The sequence below is a fragment of the Bombus impatiens genome, unplaced genomic scaffold (genome assembly GCF_000188095.3).
Source record: "Bombus impatiens unplaced genomic scaffold, BIMP_2.2 scf_1464, whole genome shotgun sequence".
Taxonomy (NCBI): Eukaryota; Metazoa; Arthropoda; class Insecta; order Hymenoptera; family Apidae; genus Bombus; species Bombus impatiens.
This window is the reverse complement of record NT_177883.1, coordinates 13,397-30,729: the sequence shown is the minus strand read 5'-3', so window position 1 is coordinate 30,729 and position 17,333 is coordinate 13,397. Positions and strand designations below refer to the sequence as shown.

The following is a 17,333-nucleotide window of genomic DNA, read 5'->3' as shown; positions in this document are numbered from 1 at the left end:
CTTTCTTAAATGAAACGTGATATTAATTTCTAGTACTCGGATAGCTCATTCATTTTAACATCGATTTTCAAATAAATTAAATATAGAAAAGCAATACATTTCATAGAATAAATTTTAAACAATATCAATGTCTTCTTTAGATATTTTATTTAGAAAACTCCAACATGGGATTTTATATATACTTTGTACATAATTTTCAGACAATTAAAAACAACCATTTTACATAAAAAGTTAATTATTTATAAAGATTAAATTCTCATAAAAGCAAAGGAAGATGTGCATTGAATAGTCTGTAATATGAAACTTTGTTTACATTACCAAAATGTACAAAAATTAATAGTAAACGGTATAAACAAAATGTGATTCTTATAAAAATAGAAAAATCTCTAAGATGTGAGGTAAAAAAATTATAATACATAATTTAAACATTTTATAATCATTAAAAGAAATATATAAAATATAATCGTGAGTAGGATGAAAATAAATGAAGTGGATCTTTCAATGAATGAAGTGTATATCACTGGATGATTTAATTTCAAAATATTTTATTTATTGTACAATATAACTGTACAAATTAGGTAATGGACCAATACATTGCGATCCTTAAATTTAGTCAAATAATCCTGTAAAAAAAAAAGATATTTATTAAAACAAGTTCTGTTCCCTATAATGTACCGTAATTAAAAAATAATATTCTCATTTTTTTCATGTCATCATATATAATATCAGTAGCTAATACATAATAATAATCATTGAGTATTAATATTTAACTGGAATATTGATATTATATTAGTTATAAATACATTACGTACCAAAGCCCATATCATCGTCAGATTCTTGTTCTTCAGGTTCTTCTTTCTTCTTTTCTTCCTTAGGTGCACTTTCTGTACTAGCAGGTGCAGCGGCTGCTGTGGGTGCTTTAAAAGATAATAAGAAAATAATCTCATTGTTTGAAAATGCAAGTTCATAGTTATGAAAGAAAATGTTGATCTATAGTGTTGTTGTATAGAAATATCAATCACATTTCTAAATATGATTCACAATTTTCTAATACTATTTCTTTTTCCTCTTTTGCTGACCGCTCTACATAAATTTATGTAGTATGGTGGATGTAGAGGATTTGTACTTCTGTGAATGATACTAATATATACATATGTAAGTTTATCATATCTGGGAAGATTAAACTTATTTCATGTATATTTATAATTTTCGATAAAAAATTTTGATAGTGATATAGCTATAGTTGGTGAAAGATATACAACATTCTTAACTAAAATACAAATAGCACACGTTTATGCAAGAATATCTAGGCTCACATTCAGTGTTTTATGTTTTTCAATAGAGATTAAATTGTAGTTAAGTTGTACTTCATACATATATTCTATTTCATATATTAAGATTTGATTTTTTAATCTTTTCAATCTTTCGTTAATGCACTTACTCAGACATCAAAATATCTTTTAAATCAATTCTACATATTATACCTCAACTAACTATCAACGTAATATTTGTACAATCCAATCCAAAATTTACCTATTAAAGTAATCATTATGTGTATCTGTTTACAGTCAGTGATCCGACTTGTTAAATGAAATCAATATGGTATCAAAATAAGCTATCCAATGCCTATTTTTATAGACATAACTTTCGATTCCATGATTTCCTAAATTTGAAACTGATATTTTTAGATTATTAGTTAAATACTATCAAAATGTAAATAGATAAAAAATTTGGAAACGCCTAAAATAAAGCGGTATAATTCACGTTTTTTCCATTACCAACAAATGTATATTGTATGAAACATATGCAGTACTTAGTATATATAAAATAGTAAAATTAATTATGTATGCCATATTTTATATTATGTATAAGGTAGAAATGGTATATGGTATATTATTAAAAATCCAATTTTTAAAACCTGCTGGTGCACTTCCAACTCCTGATCCAATCTTTGTTATCAGTTCTTTTATATTGACTCCTTCTAAAGCCTTGGCGAAAAGTCCGGGCCAATAAGATTCCACATCAACAGCGGCAGCTTTTAAAATTGTTTGAATCTTTTCCCCCTGAGCAATAAACAAAGATTTTAAATATTAGTATTAAATATACTTTGTTCTTATATATTTATTGTACTTTTGTATTTTGGTACTACAAATAATAAAATAAAATTGTCGAATTGCATTGTTGATGCTTACGCAATTTTGGGAAATTTAAACTTCTAAAAATCTAGAAAATGCATATAACATGTAAAAATATATAAAATACCCAACAAATACATTATAGTATTTAGTACATATGATAGAAAATGTTATATTAATACAATAGCAACATAGATATATGTAATAATTTAGAAAGCAATCAGAATTGTATTGCACGTGCACATTTGTAACCAATTATTGTACTATCTGCTTAAAGCCTCAAACAGTGATAAATAATAGCAATAATACATAAAATATCTAAAGTAGAGCACTTATTATAATATTTAATAGATGAAACAAATTTATATTTTGAATCTATTTCTTTAATCATGTTTATAAAAATATAAAATTGCATAAACATTCAGTTTATTCATGATATTAAGAAATCACATGTATGACTGGTACTTACAGTTACAGCAACGTCGTCATCAACAAGTATCAATGTTGAATAAATGCAAGCAAGTTCAGCTTTGGAATTCATGTTTATTGCTTCTATAATATATAGTTAAACTGGATGGGATGATAAAACGGTGCAAGTCGCTGATTTAGCCTTAGCTCAATAAAAGAGAACAAGCACCCGGCTTCCACTTAATCCAGCTAAAAGGAAAGAGAAATGCGTTGAAGGGAAATCACGTGACTTATCTTTGGGCAGCATTTTCAATACAACTAGAGAGCGGACGTAATTCTATTGGTTAACCTCGTGATATAATACAAAGTTATTTCAACGCATTTAAGATATATTTGGGATGTATTTTTTTATTTATCTTATACATCCAATATTACTATTTATCTTATACATCTAATATTACTATTTTTTTCATTATATTATTATTATTTTTCATATTATTATAATATAAAATTTTCATAGAAATATGATGGTGGAGGTATTAACATACTTTATTAAAACAACCTTTTTATCTAGTATTAATATTCCAATGATTTTAATAATGATAAAACTTATTTGAAATTTCTTAGAGACAGGGTATTTTATTTTAAATAAATATAAGAGTTCAAACTTTTAACCGATTAATATTATTTCACATTAATGCGGATATTCATGTAAATAGAAGAGGGCGCCACATATTGATAAGTTTGTTTAATAAGTAGTGCATATATACTCGATGTTCTTCGAAAAGTGCAGATCGATTAGTGGATCATATACGCAATTGAGCTAGTTCAGTGTTTTTGTGAACGTAAGTTGAAATATTTTCAGTTAGAAGGGTGCGTGTCAAAGTGGTTGGTACACCACTAGTTCTCTCACGTTTAAATTTTACTTTTACGGATATCCCGGGCAATGTTCTTTTGTGTTACGTTGCTATGTAGTACGTAAATGAAGCGACGACGTGTAGCGTCGCATGTTAAAAGGATATCGCTTGTGAGAACAATGAGAATGGCGCGCAAATGTTGCGTGCGTAGCTGTGAGGCCGATGTGCAAGATGCGCGTGCTAAAGGGTTACCGCTTCATAAATTTCCAAAAGATATTAATTTAAGAAACAGATGGTTGACTAGTGGTGGATTCGAAGCGAGCTTTAAACCTTCACCAGGTCAGGTTGTTTGTCATAGACACTTCAAACGAGCCGACTACGAAGCTGCTAAAGGACATAAATTACTTCTACGTAAGGGCAGCGTTCCATCAGTTTTTGCAGACTATGACAATCATCCAGGTGTGTATCATTTGTTATTTACTATACTAGGATCTTAATATTACTTTCTTGTGAAATATTGCCAAATAAAAGAATTGTATATCTAAAAGCTTTAATTTACACGTGTCCAAGTTATTATTTTTCTTTCTCTTAATGTCTTTTTTTAGTCAGTTTCATTCTGTTATTCTTCTTTCATTCTTTCATTCTTTTTTCATACATTATTAAATATATTTAATTTATTCCTAAATTTCTTCCTTTATTCAATATACAATTAAATAAATAAAATAAATGAATAAATAAATATATATATTGTAAAAATAATAAATGCATAGAATAGAAGGAAATATTTTTATTTGTTATTACAATACTCAGTTATTATCTATTGAAATGATGTAGTATGCTATGTAATTTAATTATGATCAATACAATGTTTACTGAGTCATATGTGGAATGTAATAGACAGATTACATATTAGCTTATACATACCTTCACGTACAGGACAATTTATGTTAAAAATTTCATATGAATATTTGAGTTATTAATATTATTTAAATGTTAGAAGTAATTCAATTGGACATTACAACTAATTTAATGTAATGTACTAGACAATGTTGAGTTAAAACAAAGGATTTTATTAGAACAAACGAGGTAAAGAACGGCTATGAACAAAGAATGCAATTTATTTATAGGATATGCCTATTATTTTTTTGAATATGTGATTAAAACATATTTTTAAGTGAAGAATGCGCAAGATACATATTTCTTACATATATGAGATACATTTTTATATTGAAATAAAGACAATGTTAGAAATTTTTAATTTTTATAGAGTATAATCGTAAGCAGATTAATCTCACTGCAAATATTCATTAAACATTATAACAAGTATTATACTTTCAGTATTTTCCATATTTTTCCATATTATGTGTATTCTGTGTATTTTTGTACTATTAAATTTCCTATAAATGCATGAAAATTCACAGTCTAATAATAAGAAACAGAATGTACTGTGCAGATGAGAAGATAGATAAGCAAAGGAATGCAGATCTTCTGCATAGTTATTTCTGATAGACCCAATAGAGTCATAAAGATAAGTATTATTGGACAAAGGTATCACATATACAAATATGGCAATAAGACAATAAGACAAAGCATGACAGAGGATAATAGAGATCAGTACTGCTCTTGTCCTTATGCTATCCCTTGTAATCTTCTCACCTACCTGTAGTACAAAACTTTAGACATGGATGAGTAATCAATACACTAAACAGAGAAAAGAAATCTCAGTTTACAATGCAGTAAATAGAGAAAACAAGCTTCAGTGTACAATAGCAATAAATCTGAAATTGATCATTCACAAAACACATTATTGAACATAAGGATTATTCAACCAAATATTAAACCTTTATACAAAAAATAATTATTTCAATTTTATAATTTAAATTTGTAAAATGTCCAAATATTTTTGTGAAAATTCTTTTTTACTATTTCTTCTCATGTTTAAATAATTGTATATAAAGTAAACAGTTTTTTATTATTTATGTCTATATACTGTATTATAATATGTTTAGTACATTATGGTTTCATATTTTATTTAATACATTATGATTCTTTGAACAAAGAAAGATTTAATAAATGTAAACCTAAAGTTTTCTTTTTATAAACATATTTATAGTCTATCTGTATAGTTGTTTGTAATTTCTAAATCTATGTGAAAATTTGTCATTTTAGAGAACATTATATTGGTTTAAAGATCATGAAAACCTTTGTTTTATTCATAAGTAATAATATAATTAATAAGTTTTATGTTGTATTGTGGTATTATTTACTATATGTAATAAAGAGCATAATTGAACTAATGATCACATCTTATAAATATTATCTTCTATTAATATAAATCACTATCAATAGAAAAATTGCACATGAACAAAATATTTTTGAACATTTTGATATTACTCTTATTTATATATATTTATATGATGATAAAAATTAAAATGGTGATTCTTTCATTATAGTTGAAGAACTACTGTTATTACTGTTATTACTAGTTGTAATTAAATCAAGTAAAAATAACAGAAACTATAAAGTATAATTATTTTGTACATTACGCTTGATAAAATTATTTGTTTTTTACATAACTATGTATCAATCTATTAGTTTTTTGAAAAATATTCTTCAAGGCAATCAGCTATTCAACATTGATTGGGCTACCTGTAGTAGAAGGATGAATGAAAACTTTAAGGGGGGGGATAAGGTTTTAAAATCTTTTTTTGCATTTTCTTCATTTTTTTAATTGAATGCATAATATCTTAAGAATATTGCGTCAAAATTTCAAGTTGATTGAAGCAAAATTGACGAAGTTACGAGTATTTTTATACATGTCGGATGATATTACCTACCCGACCCGAGCGTGCTATTGTTATTTCGCAGACAATTTTTTTCTCTATATAATACCTAATCTTACCCCCAGATCTATTTATAGTACTTAACGACTTAAGTACAAACCTCCTTATACCTGTACTATATACTTTGTCAGTGTAGGGTAAAAAATTTAGTGTAGGAGTAAATATTCCATTTTCATTAAGTTTTGTGTTAAATTATTACTAAAATGCCTAAAAAAGTTACTAGATCTGATAGACAATCAACTGGTTCGGGATTATATCGACCTAGAAAAATTGTATCTCCGCATAAACGTAAATACGAAGGCACTTCAACAAGTAGGGCGTCAACTAAAAAAATAAAAGTGACCGTTGAAGATTAAGTTACGAAGGACTTTTCAACAATTGCTACGTTAGTAAAGTGTGTGAAATATGATGGAAAAGTAAATTTTCATACGACTAAGAAAGAAGGCCTTGGATTTAACATCAAAGTGTCGTGCGAATGCTGTAAACAGATTACAAATGTTCCGTCTAGTACAAGAATAAACTCTGGTACTTTCGATGTTAATTATCGGTTTGTTTTCGTGATGAGGATATTAGGCCTTGGATTAGCTGTGAAAAGTTCTGCAGCTTGATGGATTTGTCTAGTAGGTTTTTATCAAAACCGACGTGCAATGATTACGTGAAAGAAATGTGCTCCACTGTAAGAGAAATAGCGAATCGATTTTTTTAATCTGCTATAAAAGAAGAAAAAACAGTAACAGCCGAAGAGCTATCATGGATGATAGCAACATCCTCTATGGACCTGACATTGATGATTCAGTGTGAGGTAAGCCGATAAAATTCGCTTATGAACGTTTTATACCAGATTTTTTAGTGTTCAAAACTTTAAAGCGTTTTCCCCACAACTTACATTTTCAAAGTCGGTGCCCCCAATTACTTCAAAACTACTGCACCGATCCTTTTGAAATTTTGAAGACTATTTCTGTACATAATTTGCGAGGTAACGCTGTAGAGTTTTTTCAAATTTGTTAATTATTTTTATTTTAAAATAACAAATTAGCCGAAAATTTTCGCACAAAATCGCGTTTTTTCCTTCAAAGTGTGCCAAAAAAGTGAAAAATTGAAATTTCGAAAAAATCTTCGCAGCGTTACCTGGGGAAAGCTGTTACCTAACGAATGAACTTTAATTTTTTGATTTCTGATAACCCAGCACCACGTTCTGAGGGGCACCGCAATTATACTTTTTTCCGAGACACGTCCAAAAAATTGCTGCCATTGCCGTATTTTTTAATATTTCTCCGTGAAAATTTTATACAATATTCTTCGAATGTCATACTTTAATGTACTATTGGTTTTAAAAAAGAAATTTTAACTGTATCGTCAGAAAAAATTCACAAAAACATGCCTTTTTTTGTACGAATTAACCTTACCCCGCCCTTAATGAATGAAGATATAAAACATTGAGTGCAAATATGGTCAATGAACTTTTAAAATGTGCATTTATGTGCATTATATGAAAGTATATTTGATAGAATTTAATCAAATTACTGCATTTCATATGAAATTCATAAAAAAGAATAGATAGAGGTATCGAAAATATATCTCATGGTTATTGAAAATATATAGTTAATTAAAAAAGACGTTAAGATTTTCAACATGATTGTAATTTTAGATACATGTATTATCACAATATGAAATTAATGAAGCGTTTAACAATTTTCTGTTTTTAAGTAACTGACTGAAAGTTTTGATCTGATTCTTATTGAAAAAATATGTTGTTATTAGTTCAGTTATGCTTCTCATACAGTATATCATTAGTTTTTAATACTAATACTGTTATCTATTATTCTGTATATTTTGTTTCATATTTATATATCTTTGTGATAGTAAATTATTAAAAATAGTTTTTAATAGTAATATCATACAATTTTATAAACAAATATATGTAATAAGAAGTATTTTAGCGTCATTTAAATATTTTATTTATAAAAGATGTTTATTAATGTATATCATCTAAGAATATTTTAAAATTATTGTAGAATAGAGTATCGTTTTTGAAAAATATCTCTTGAAACTTTAAACTTATATATTAATTCTTTTTGCAGATCCTGTAATTATGTCTGTAAAATCATCAACTTCTTATGCACAGGAAGATTTAGATCTTATTAATTCTGAAATTCTGAACTTAGAACAATCTACCTCTTCACTGAATTCTGGTCTCAGAACATTAAAGTCTAATAATTGTGGAGAAACATGTTCTTCTCGACCAGAACCATCAGTTAATTCCTTCAATTTACTAGATTCAACAGAATTACTTGATAATGGATATAGGACCTGTAGTGTGAAACAAGAAAATGTATGTACTGTGCAACAAGAGATAAATAAAAATTCAGAAATAGAAGTGAATACTATGGCAGTGCAATTAGGCATTGTTGAATCTGATATAGCAATAAAACATATACAAAAAGATTTGGCCATTAAAGAGGAACTGAAAAGTATGGAAGTCGAAGATGAAAAAATATTTGATAAACCAGAAGAATTAAAACCAAAAATTTTTAATCGAGGTGGACTAAAATTTTTTCCTGGAGCCAAATTGGAAGCAAAAGATTTCAATGAAAAATGGTAAATATTTATAGAACAGTTAGTGACAATTATATAATTATGTTTATTGTAATAAATATTGATGAAGCATTTTATTTATTTGATGTTATATTGTAGGTATTCAGCAAAAGTAGTTGAAACTGATTGGGATGAACGAGAAGTATTGATACGTTTTGACAAGTGGAGTTCAAGGTTTGATGAATGGATACCAATGGATAGTTCAAGATTACGTGTATTGCAAACACAATCAAAGTAAGTAAAGATATTCCAATGAATCTACCACAAAATTATTTGAATTAATAGATACAGAAAATAAAAATATGTTTACGTGAATAATTTTTGCCTTGATTTATTATATAAATTATATTCTGCATTACTTATAGACCTATTCTTTTTTAAAGCGAACAAACCTGGAACCTACCATCTCAGTAAGTGGATATTGTATAATTATTAGTTAGGTGAAAAGAATTTGTATAATCTATAGTATTTTTTATGCAGTGATGAGAAATGTTATTAAATTATTTTATTTTTTACGTTACCAATAATAAATTTTCTCCATTTTTCTTTTATCTTTTCATCTAAATCTATAATTTTCATAATTTTAAACTATAGGTATTCTACATCATCCTATTACCTAAAAAATGGAAAAGAAATTTTTGTGATTTAATAAAACGGACTTATTATTTTTATTTTTCCAAAATGTGTGTGCACAGTTGTATATACACATATTTTAAATACTTCAAGCTCCTTATTTTATATTTAGATATCATTTCATAAGTCATATTCATAGAAGCTGAAATATTTAAAACAGATTCTTTTTCAGAATACATTTTAACATTATATAAACTGTCGTTCACAATAACTTTTGAGAATTATAATTACAATGCATTAGTGTTTTTTCTTTTCTCTTGTTCCCCCCGCCCCTCTCTCTTTTTCTTTCTCAAATGAATGTAGTAAAAAAAAATGTTATTAACAGTCATACAGGCTTAAAAATATAAAGTAATCTATATTTACATTTGATCCTTATTTATTTTTTGCACAGTGTTTAAATATCGTTAAACAAAGTTACTGTTTGTATAAGAAATTAATCTATCATTTGAATCTATTTGTCATAATAATTAACCATATTTTTTCCAAATATGGTAATAAATAAATTTGAATCTCTTAGGGAAACAAAAATGAAAGATTTTTCAATGGGAGAAAGGATACTTGCTACGTGGGCTGATGGTAGAAAATATCCAGCTAAAGTAAATGCCGTCTTAGGAAACGGTAAGTGATCTAACCTTAACTACGTATGAGAATTACGTATATTGTTAGTTTGACGTTTCGTGATAGGACATCCTTCTAATTCGAGAAATGGTACTTTTTTAATTTAAGATTATTTTTACAGATAGATATGATGTACTGTTTGATGATGGATATACAAAGACAATTAAATCGTCAAAAATGACAAAAATCGCTACAACAGTCACAAAGGTACAGTGTTTGTAGTAAGGTTATGTTATATTATCGTTAATGTAAAATTCAATCAGCTATAATTACTTATTTTCTTGTCATTATTAGTAACAGAATGTACAATAAATTGAGTTTTGAATTTGCTTTATTCGTCCAAACATTGAAAAACAGTGATAATTGTTGAAAATATATTTTTATAATCATGCACAACTTCCTTAAAGTCAATGAGAAAAGTATAAAATAATTTTATAAATATGTTATATATGAGTTCAACAGTTATTACATAAATAATATACGATGTTATTATCATAAATTAAAAATTTTATATGACATGAATTGTTTCCTTTTTTTCCTTTGAACTAAATTTCGCAATTAAAGAATTTATATTATTACAGAATAAAATTAACATTAAAATAGATAATTTATTTTCTATCCTTTGTTTCCTTGAAAATTGTTTTAAAACTTGTAAAATGTATGTATTCAATAATAGTAAAGAGGATGAAGAAAGTGAAATTTCATTGTATTATTTGTAACAGCAAACTAGTCAAACTGAAGAATATATAGGAAGCAAGCAAGAAAGAAGAGATAAGAAAAGAAAGCATACAGTGATGGAGTTATTTCATACACATTATAGAAGACGTTCAAAAAATGAAACAGATAAATTAATAAAAAAGGAAGGAATTATAGTTAATGAAAATGTAGAATGCTTTTCGGAAAATAAAATTGATTTAGATGGAACTTTATTTGGGCCTTGCTATGATCCAGGCACAGATTTATTACGTGGGTTTGACACCAATGTATCTAAAATGAAAGCTTATCCTAAAAAAAGTAAAAAGGAAGTATCTAAGAGTGAAATAGATCAAGTAGAAGATGTGGGTCCCGAATGGATTGATGGAGAACCTCAGGGAACTGAATCTTATATAGTGGATGGAAATGATGGTATGTCAAAAGAAATGGAATTTACACTCACTATTCTTATTCTACATTATCATCATTTATGTATATGAGTAAAAATGATATGAACGTGTAATATGTTTGTTTCTTAAAGGACCACGTCGATCAATAATAGTTGCAGACAGGAGATTACCACCTGGATGGCAAAAACATTTTACTCAAAGAAAAGCTGGTACATCAGCTGGAAAATGGGATGTCTTATTTCTTCATAAATCAAGTGGAAAAAAATTTAGATCAAAAAATGATATTAGGGCATTTATGGAAAATCAGGGGCAATTCGACTTTGATCCAGAAAAATTTGATTTTTGCATTCATCGAAAAAAGAAAAATCAAAGTCAAAAAGTAAAACAAGATATTGTTGTGGATACTCCAAAAAAGATTAAGACTTTATTGCCTAAAACAAAGGCAACACCAATAACTGAGAATTCTTTACCTGTTCCCGCAAGTACACCAGTTACAACATTATTATCTACATCAAGTACATCTATTAAAGATGGTGGTAAGATTCCATTTCTTTGTTTCATTTTTATATTTTTCATATTTTATTGAGCTTACTTTTTTATGCTTACCTATATTAGGAGTAATTTATTGTAAGTATTAGTAGATAATATTGTTTATATATATTACGTATTATTAATTAACCAAATTAGACTAAATATATTTTTATAAATAAGTGTATAAATAAGTAGTATATAAACTTTGTTTAATGTGTTGTTAGAAAAATAATTCTTTGTTTATTTGTTGATAGCTGTTTTTATTGGTGGACTTCGAGTAGAAATGGAGGACAGTGCTTATAAATGTCCGAAACAAGGGTGTAGTAAAACATTTAGGAAGGAAAATCTTCTACAAATGCATATAAAACATTATCATCCAGAATATTCGAAATTTTTGGGATCTACGCCAAATGTTGCAGATTTAGCTTATGCAAGAACAATTGGGGAATCTGTTGAAGATATTATTCCAAAAAAGTCAAATAATTTGTTAGAAAAGTGCAATAAATTTGGGAAGAGAAAATTTATTCAAGATAAATCATTGTATGTTTCATCATCTTCTGTAACAAATACTCTTCAACCTATATCGCCAACAGCAATTGTACCAACAACAGTAGAAACAGAGGATGAAGTAGACCAAATGGAAAAATCCAATGATGTGCAAACAGACGATATTAAAATGGATAGAATGTCTCCAAGTTCTAGTCATAGTTTAGATATGGATGATGAAATTGAACAAAAACAGGAAGATACGTGTGCAATGTCACCAGGAACACTATTTGATATGAAAATTAGGGAAGAAAAAACGCAAAGTGGCATTAAGACACTTCTTCCGGTAAGACCAGCCATGTCTTCAGAAGCACAGCGAATTGATAGATCAAAGTCTTTAGATGAAGCTATTCATATCGACAAAATAAAAGGTCAAAGGAAACGACAATTATCAGAATATAGTTCTGATGCATTAAACAGAAGTAAAAGGCGACATGGTAATAACTTAGTCATTATAATTTAATCATTCTAATAAATTAAAAATATGAAATGTTATTTTTTAATGGGCATTTTAGAATTTCCGGATGAGTATGGTGATTTAGATGATAGTACTATGGATATAGAAGGAGCAGGACCAACTACACCCACGTATAGGTATAGTCGCAGAAAATCAGATTCAAAATCAGATGAAAATAGCCAAAGTAGTAAGTTGCTTTTTACTTTGATATGCAATTTTCAATACGAATAATTTTATATTGAATCTTACTTTTTAATTTTGCTATTAACATTGGTTTATTTCCATGTAATAAAGACGGTATTTTACTGCTTTATTATTTTATTTTTCTTTAGGTCAACTAAACGATTCGCGTGTTGAAAAGGATGATCCTTTGAAAGGGAATATTGGTAAAAAAGATACTAATGATGGGGAAGGTATATTGTTTATTTTTTCAATGTTTTTCTTTATTTTATGTTAGATTTATATTGATCTTAGGTTTGAGTTATAAAATGTTTCGATGTATAGAGTATTTTTATTTCTCATATTTTGATATTTATTTCATAGTTTCTTTTAGTTTAAGCATTTATTTAAGCATGAATTGTATCTTTAACCATAAATGATAATTATCTTTTTATGGTGACTTAGCAATTGTACTTTTGTAGAGAATGAAGGAGTTATGATGATGATCAATGGTGAAATGGTGAAAGTGGAGCAGCTTCGTAGGGAAGAAATAATAAATTGCACTTGTGGATTTATGGAAGAAGATGGTTTAATGATTCAATGCGACCTTTGTTTGTGTTGGCAACATGGTCACTGCAATGCAATAGAAAAGGAGAAGGATGTACCTGAGAAATATGTTTGTTTTATTTGTCGGAATCCATATCGGCAACGATTATCCAAAAAATATTTTCATGATCAAGATTGGATAAAGGAAGGGAAGCTACCAACATTATCTAGCCGAACAAAAAATCAGCATCGAGTTAATCAAAGAACAGCTATGTTAAAACGTTCTTATGATCTAGTTGCTGCTCTTTTACACATTCAGCAAGTTTTACACAGTTTAAGAGTAAAAATCAATGTAGCTCAGTAAGTATTACATAACTATAATTAAATTGGAAAATATAGAAAATGATTATTAATAATAAAATTTGTGTGATAGAAAGAAAGATCATCCAAAGCTATATCTGTGGGCCAAAAATTGGGAAAAAGTTGAAGTACCAAAACCAAATGTTACACCAGTACCAATCATGGAGATTATGAAAGTAGGAAAAGAATGTACAGATATTCCAAATGAAGGTTTTCATCGAACTGAAGTAAAAACGGAAGCAAAGTTCAGTTTAAGAGATGATCATGATGAAAAGTCGATAGCCTCAGATTCAGAATTAATGAAGATATTAGAAGAAGATAATATAACTCCAGATGAATCTAAAATTAACGGCAAAAAGGAAGATATTATACATCAAACTAAAAGTAATATTCTTCTTGATGCACTTACGAAAAATGATACTTCAGAAGGAAAATATACAAACTCATTACCTTCAGAGGTGAAAACAGATACAGGTAGAAAAAGAAAACAAATAAAACAGAGATAAATAAAAATATATCTTTATTTATAACAAAAAAATAATATTTTTGATATAGATTTGTTAACCAATCAATCAGATATATACGAGAATAACGTATCACCGACAACTATATCAGCGAATCACATGCATGAAGAACTAAATGAACATGAAATGTCAGCACCGTTGCAACCTTTCATACCACAACCAGAAGCGCCAATTGACCCAGGAGAATGTCGAATGCGATTATTAGAACACATAGAACATTTTCAACATCATATAGATGCAAAATTAACATTTATCGAGGCAGAAGTTTGTGGTTGGTAAATTTTGTCAACGTATTTTATAGATTGGAAAGAAAGTCAAATACAAATCTTTTTTTAGCTTTAGAAGCTATGGATCCTGAAGATACATCTACCTTAGATGTTGAGCCCCGAACTAAACAAACGGTTCAAATGCTTGTTCGAGATTTAAACACCGTACGAAAATTAGCTGCTTTATGTCGAATATAAATAATATTTTTAGAAAATATTTAGAAATAAAATTTCTAAGAATATAGTCTGTATGTGTAGAAATTCTAATATGAATCTAAAATCTTATTTTTTATAATGTTGAAGAATTATTATGAATATAATTTTGAACAGCTCAGTGGATACTCAATTGAGACTTACAATTAGGAACACCATACAGCTGTATTTTATATTGTAAATATACACTGTTTTATGTGCAATTGTAATTAAATTGATTAAAAAATTATTTGTATGTAAATACATTGCTGTTATTATATCAGTCCTGTATTTTCTAAAAATAAGTATAATCATAACATAAATTACTCATAATGGAAGTGTTACAAAAAGAACATACATAAAAGTATTATTATTCCAAAGATGTTTCAGTGTTATTTAACAATATATTAGGTTTTAATGAAAATTGTATTAAAGAAAGAATGTTAAACGGTCATCTTTTTTATTTTTAATTATTTAAATTTTCCATTTGTGTGAAATATGGTGTTATACATTTACAAAAGAAATAATCATTTATGAAATATACAAATATTATTAAAATATATCATACTTATTAATTATAATTGGGAAATAGTGAAACCATCGGTGAAATGATTTTTTGATTTTATTTTATGATAGGAAAATTAGGAAGGGAAGTAAGTACTTGCCGCCATCATAGTTGGGCTGATGACGTCAAGAAGCATAGTGGTACACAATCGTAGCGCACGAAAAACAAAGACGGTGAAAATATTGTCTACATTAATAAGAGAGAACAGAAAAAGCATGTGTGCGCACGCATAAGAATGATGAAGATAGTAAGAGAGTGCCAAGGAGGGAATGAGAGGGAATAGAGGCGTGCAGCAAGCAGTACGACAGGACGTAGAACGGCCGCTGCCGTGGTGTTTGGGCTCGGCTCGGTTGTGCCGCATCCGTTATGACGATACGATAATCCAGCGCTTAGCGCTGTGAGTGTGTAATACGTTACTTGCCATTACGCATTATTGATATTTATATTTTACGAAAAATTCGGGGAGAACGTGATGGAAGTGTATTGTTTTCTAATCTGATTGGTAAACTGTTCCTTCGTTGATCGTTAGAGTTCTTTCATACGCCATGTGCCATTGCTCTATGTGTATTTCCTTTCTCTTTCGGTTGTGTTCGGTTAAATTTTCATGAAAATATTCGTGTAACCAGTTTACCGGTGAATTATTTTAATAAAAATTTTCTATTAGTGATCCTGGTGTTCTGTGTAGTGTAAGTGCGAAAACGAAATTTTCTTCTTTCTATATCTCTACATTATTATACGGTTTAAATTGCAATAAGGAATAAGAACAATAACGAGAGAAGCAGAAAAGGGGATAGACGGTGGATTTGTTGAGCTCAAGTGGAAAAGATATCTCGCAAGGAGCGCAAGTGGCGTATCAAGATGGCGCATAATTTGGCACCGAGCGTCAACTGTTCGCTCGACGACATTGATCTGAACGCTTTGAAGGTGCGTTACGACTTTTAATGCTTTTTATTTATCAGGCATAATCTAATATTTAATGATATTTGTTTATGGACGCAGAAGTCTATTTTTTGTAGTTTCTATGAATTCAATGATTGATAATTAACCTCATAAGAGTAAACGATGATTATTATTCCTTGGTAGCACCACAGCATAATGAAGAAAGAAGGAAATAAGAGAATACAATTTTGTTGAATTTCTGTACAACTCTTTAAAATTGCTTTTTAAATGCTTTTTAAAAAATAAATTAAGGAGATTCGAAGTTGTTTAGTTAGTCATTTTTGTATTTTGTTCGCGTTTACAGTTTTGGACTGATTTATACAAATTATCTAAAAATTAAGATTAACAGTTAATATTGTGAACAGATATTACACATACAATTTTTACGTACAGTATTATTAAGTAAATATAAAATTATAGTTAGTTATTATTATCTCATTTTTCTCTCTTTCATTATTGTATTATTTTTCATTGATGCAAGAATTTTTTATTTCTAATAAGTTGTAATATATGTAACTTTTTTTAGAATGTGAACTAAATATAGTGCATACATGCATACACTATGCAGATGTGTATACATGTACCTATTAAACAAATATTAACAGTTTATATTATTTGAATATTAAAGATTTAAGTATTGTGATACATCTATTTCTTAAGGATCTATAAAATATTTAACAGTATTTTAGTATATGAAAATAACTGATTGAAAATTGTTGATTCAAATATTATTTTATACATAATATACATCATGCAGTATATTGTATATATACATTGTACAAAAAACACGATATACAAATATAATTTATACTTAAATTGTATATGCATGTATATATACTTATATGTATGTATGTGTGTTATAGGAACCAGCAGGTATTTTCGAGTTAATCGAAGTTGTTGGTAATGGAACATATGGCCAAGTTTATAAAGTAAGTATATATTACAAGTTCATAAATAGTAATATTTTAGGTTTGTCTCTTTCTTATGAATAATATGAATGAATAATAGAAAATTTGTATAGAATCTTGATCAAGAATTCAATATATTTTAAAATGT

General features: G+C 27.8%; 3 protein-coding genes across 8 annotated transcripts; 2 read left to right on the top strand and 1 right to left on the bottom strand.

Moving 5' to 3' along the window:
- Positions 1 to 528: 528 nt before the first annotated feature.
- LOC100749857 (60S acidic ribosomal protein P1) lies at positions 529 to 2,849 on the bottom strand. The gene is made up of 4 exons (XM_003494064.2): positions 2,605 to 2,849; positions 1,919 to 2,063; positions 813 to 917; positions 529 to 623 (listed from the first exon to the last, which is right to left on the bottom strand). The coding sequence occupies exons 1-4, from the start codon at positions 2,674 to 2,676 to the stop codon at positions 610 to 612; spliced, it is 336 nt and encodes a 111-aa protein (XP_003494112.1). The 5' UTR covers positions 2,677 to 2,849; the 3' UTR covers positions 529 to 609.
- A 470-nt stretch (positions 2,850 to 3,319) lies between these two features.
- Positions 3,320 to 14,818, top strand: LOC100749657 (PHD finger protein 20). 6 transcript variants are annotated; one of them, XM_033324126.1, is made up of 18 exons: positions 3,727 to 3,859; positions 5,996 to 6,075; positions 7,657 to 7,713; positions 8,325 to 8,841; positions 8,938 to 9,072; positions 9,222 to 9,248; positions 9,989 to 10,089; positions 10,211 to 10,296; positions 10,812 to 11,214; positions 11,324 to 11,728; positions 11,808 to 11,819; positions 11,978 to 12,706; positions 12,785 to 12,913; positions 13,059 to 13,139; positions 13,368 to 13,791; positions 13,865 to 14,265; positions 14,347 to 14,586; positions 14,652 to 14,818. In XM_033324126.1, exons 3-18 carry the CDS (start codon positions 7,692 to 7,694, stop codon positions 14,777 to 14,779), a joined length of 3,840 nt encoding a protein of 1,279 aa, XP_033180017.1. In that variant the 5' UTR covers positions 3,727 to 3,859; positions 5,996 to 6,075; positions 7,657 to 7,691; the 3' UTR covers positions 14,780 to 14,818. The 6 variants fall into 6 exon arrangements, with proteins under 6 accessions (XP_033180016.1, XP_033180013.1, XP_033180015.1 ...); XM_033324122.1 differs by lacking the exons at positions 5,996 to 6,075; positions 7,657 to 7,713 and having other exon boundaries at positions 3,321 to 3,859; XM_012392660.3 differs by lacking the exons at positions 5,996 to 6,075; positions 7,657 to 7,713 and having other exon boundaries at positions 3,322 to 3,859; positions 14,368 to 14,586.
- A 657-nt stretch (positions 14,819 to 15,475) lies between these two features.
- LOC100749541 (serine/threonine-protein kinase mig-15-like) lies at positions 15,476 to 17,294 on the top strand. The gene is made up of 2 exons (XM_012392657.3): positions 15,476 to 16,262; positions 17,141 to 17,294. Exons 1-2 carry the CDS (start codon positions 16,197 to 16,199, stop codon positions 17,267 to 17,269), a joined length of 195 nt encoding a protein of 64 aa, XP_012248080.1. The 5' UTR covers positions 15,476 to 16,196; the 3' UTR covers positions 17,270 to 17,294.
- Positions 17,295 to 17,333: the final 39 nt, after the last annotated feature.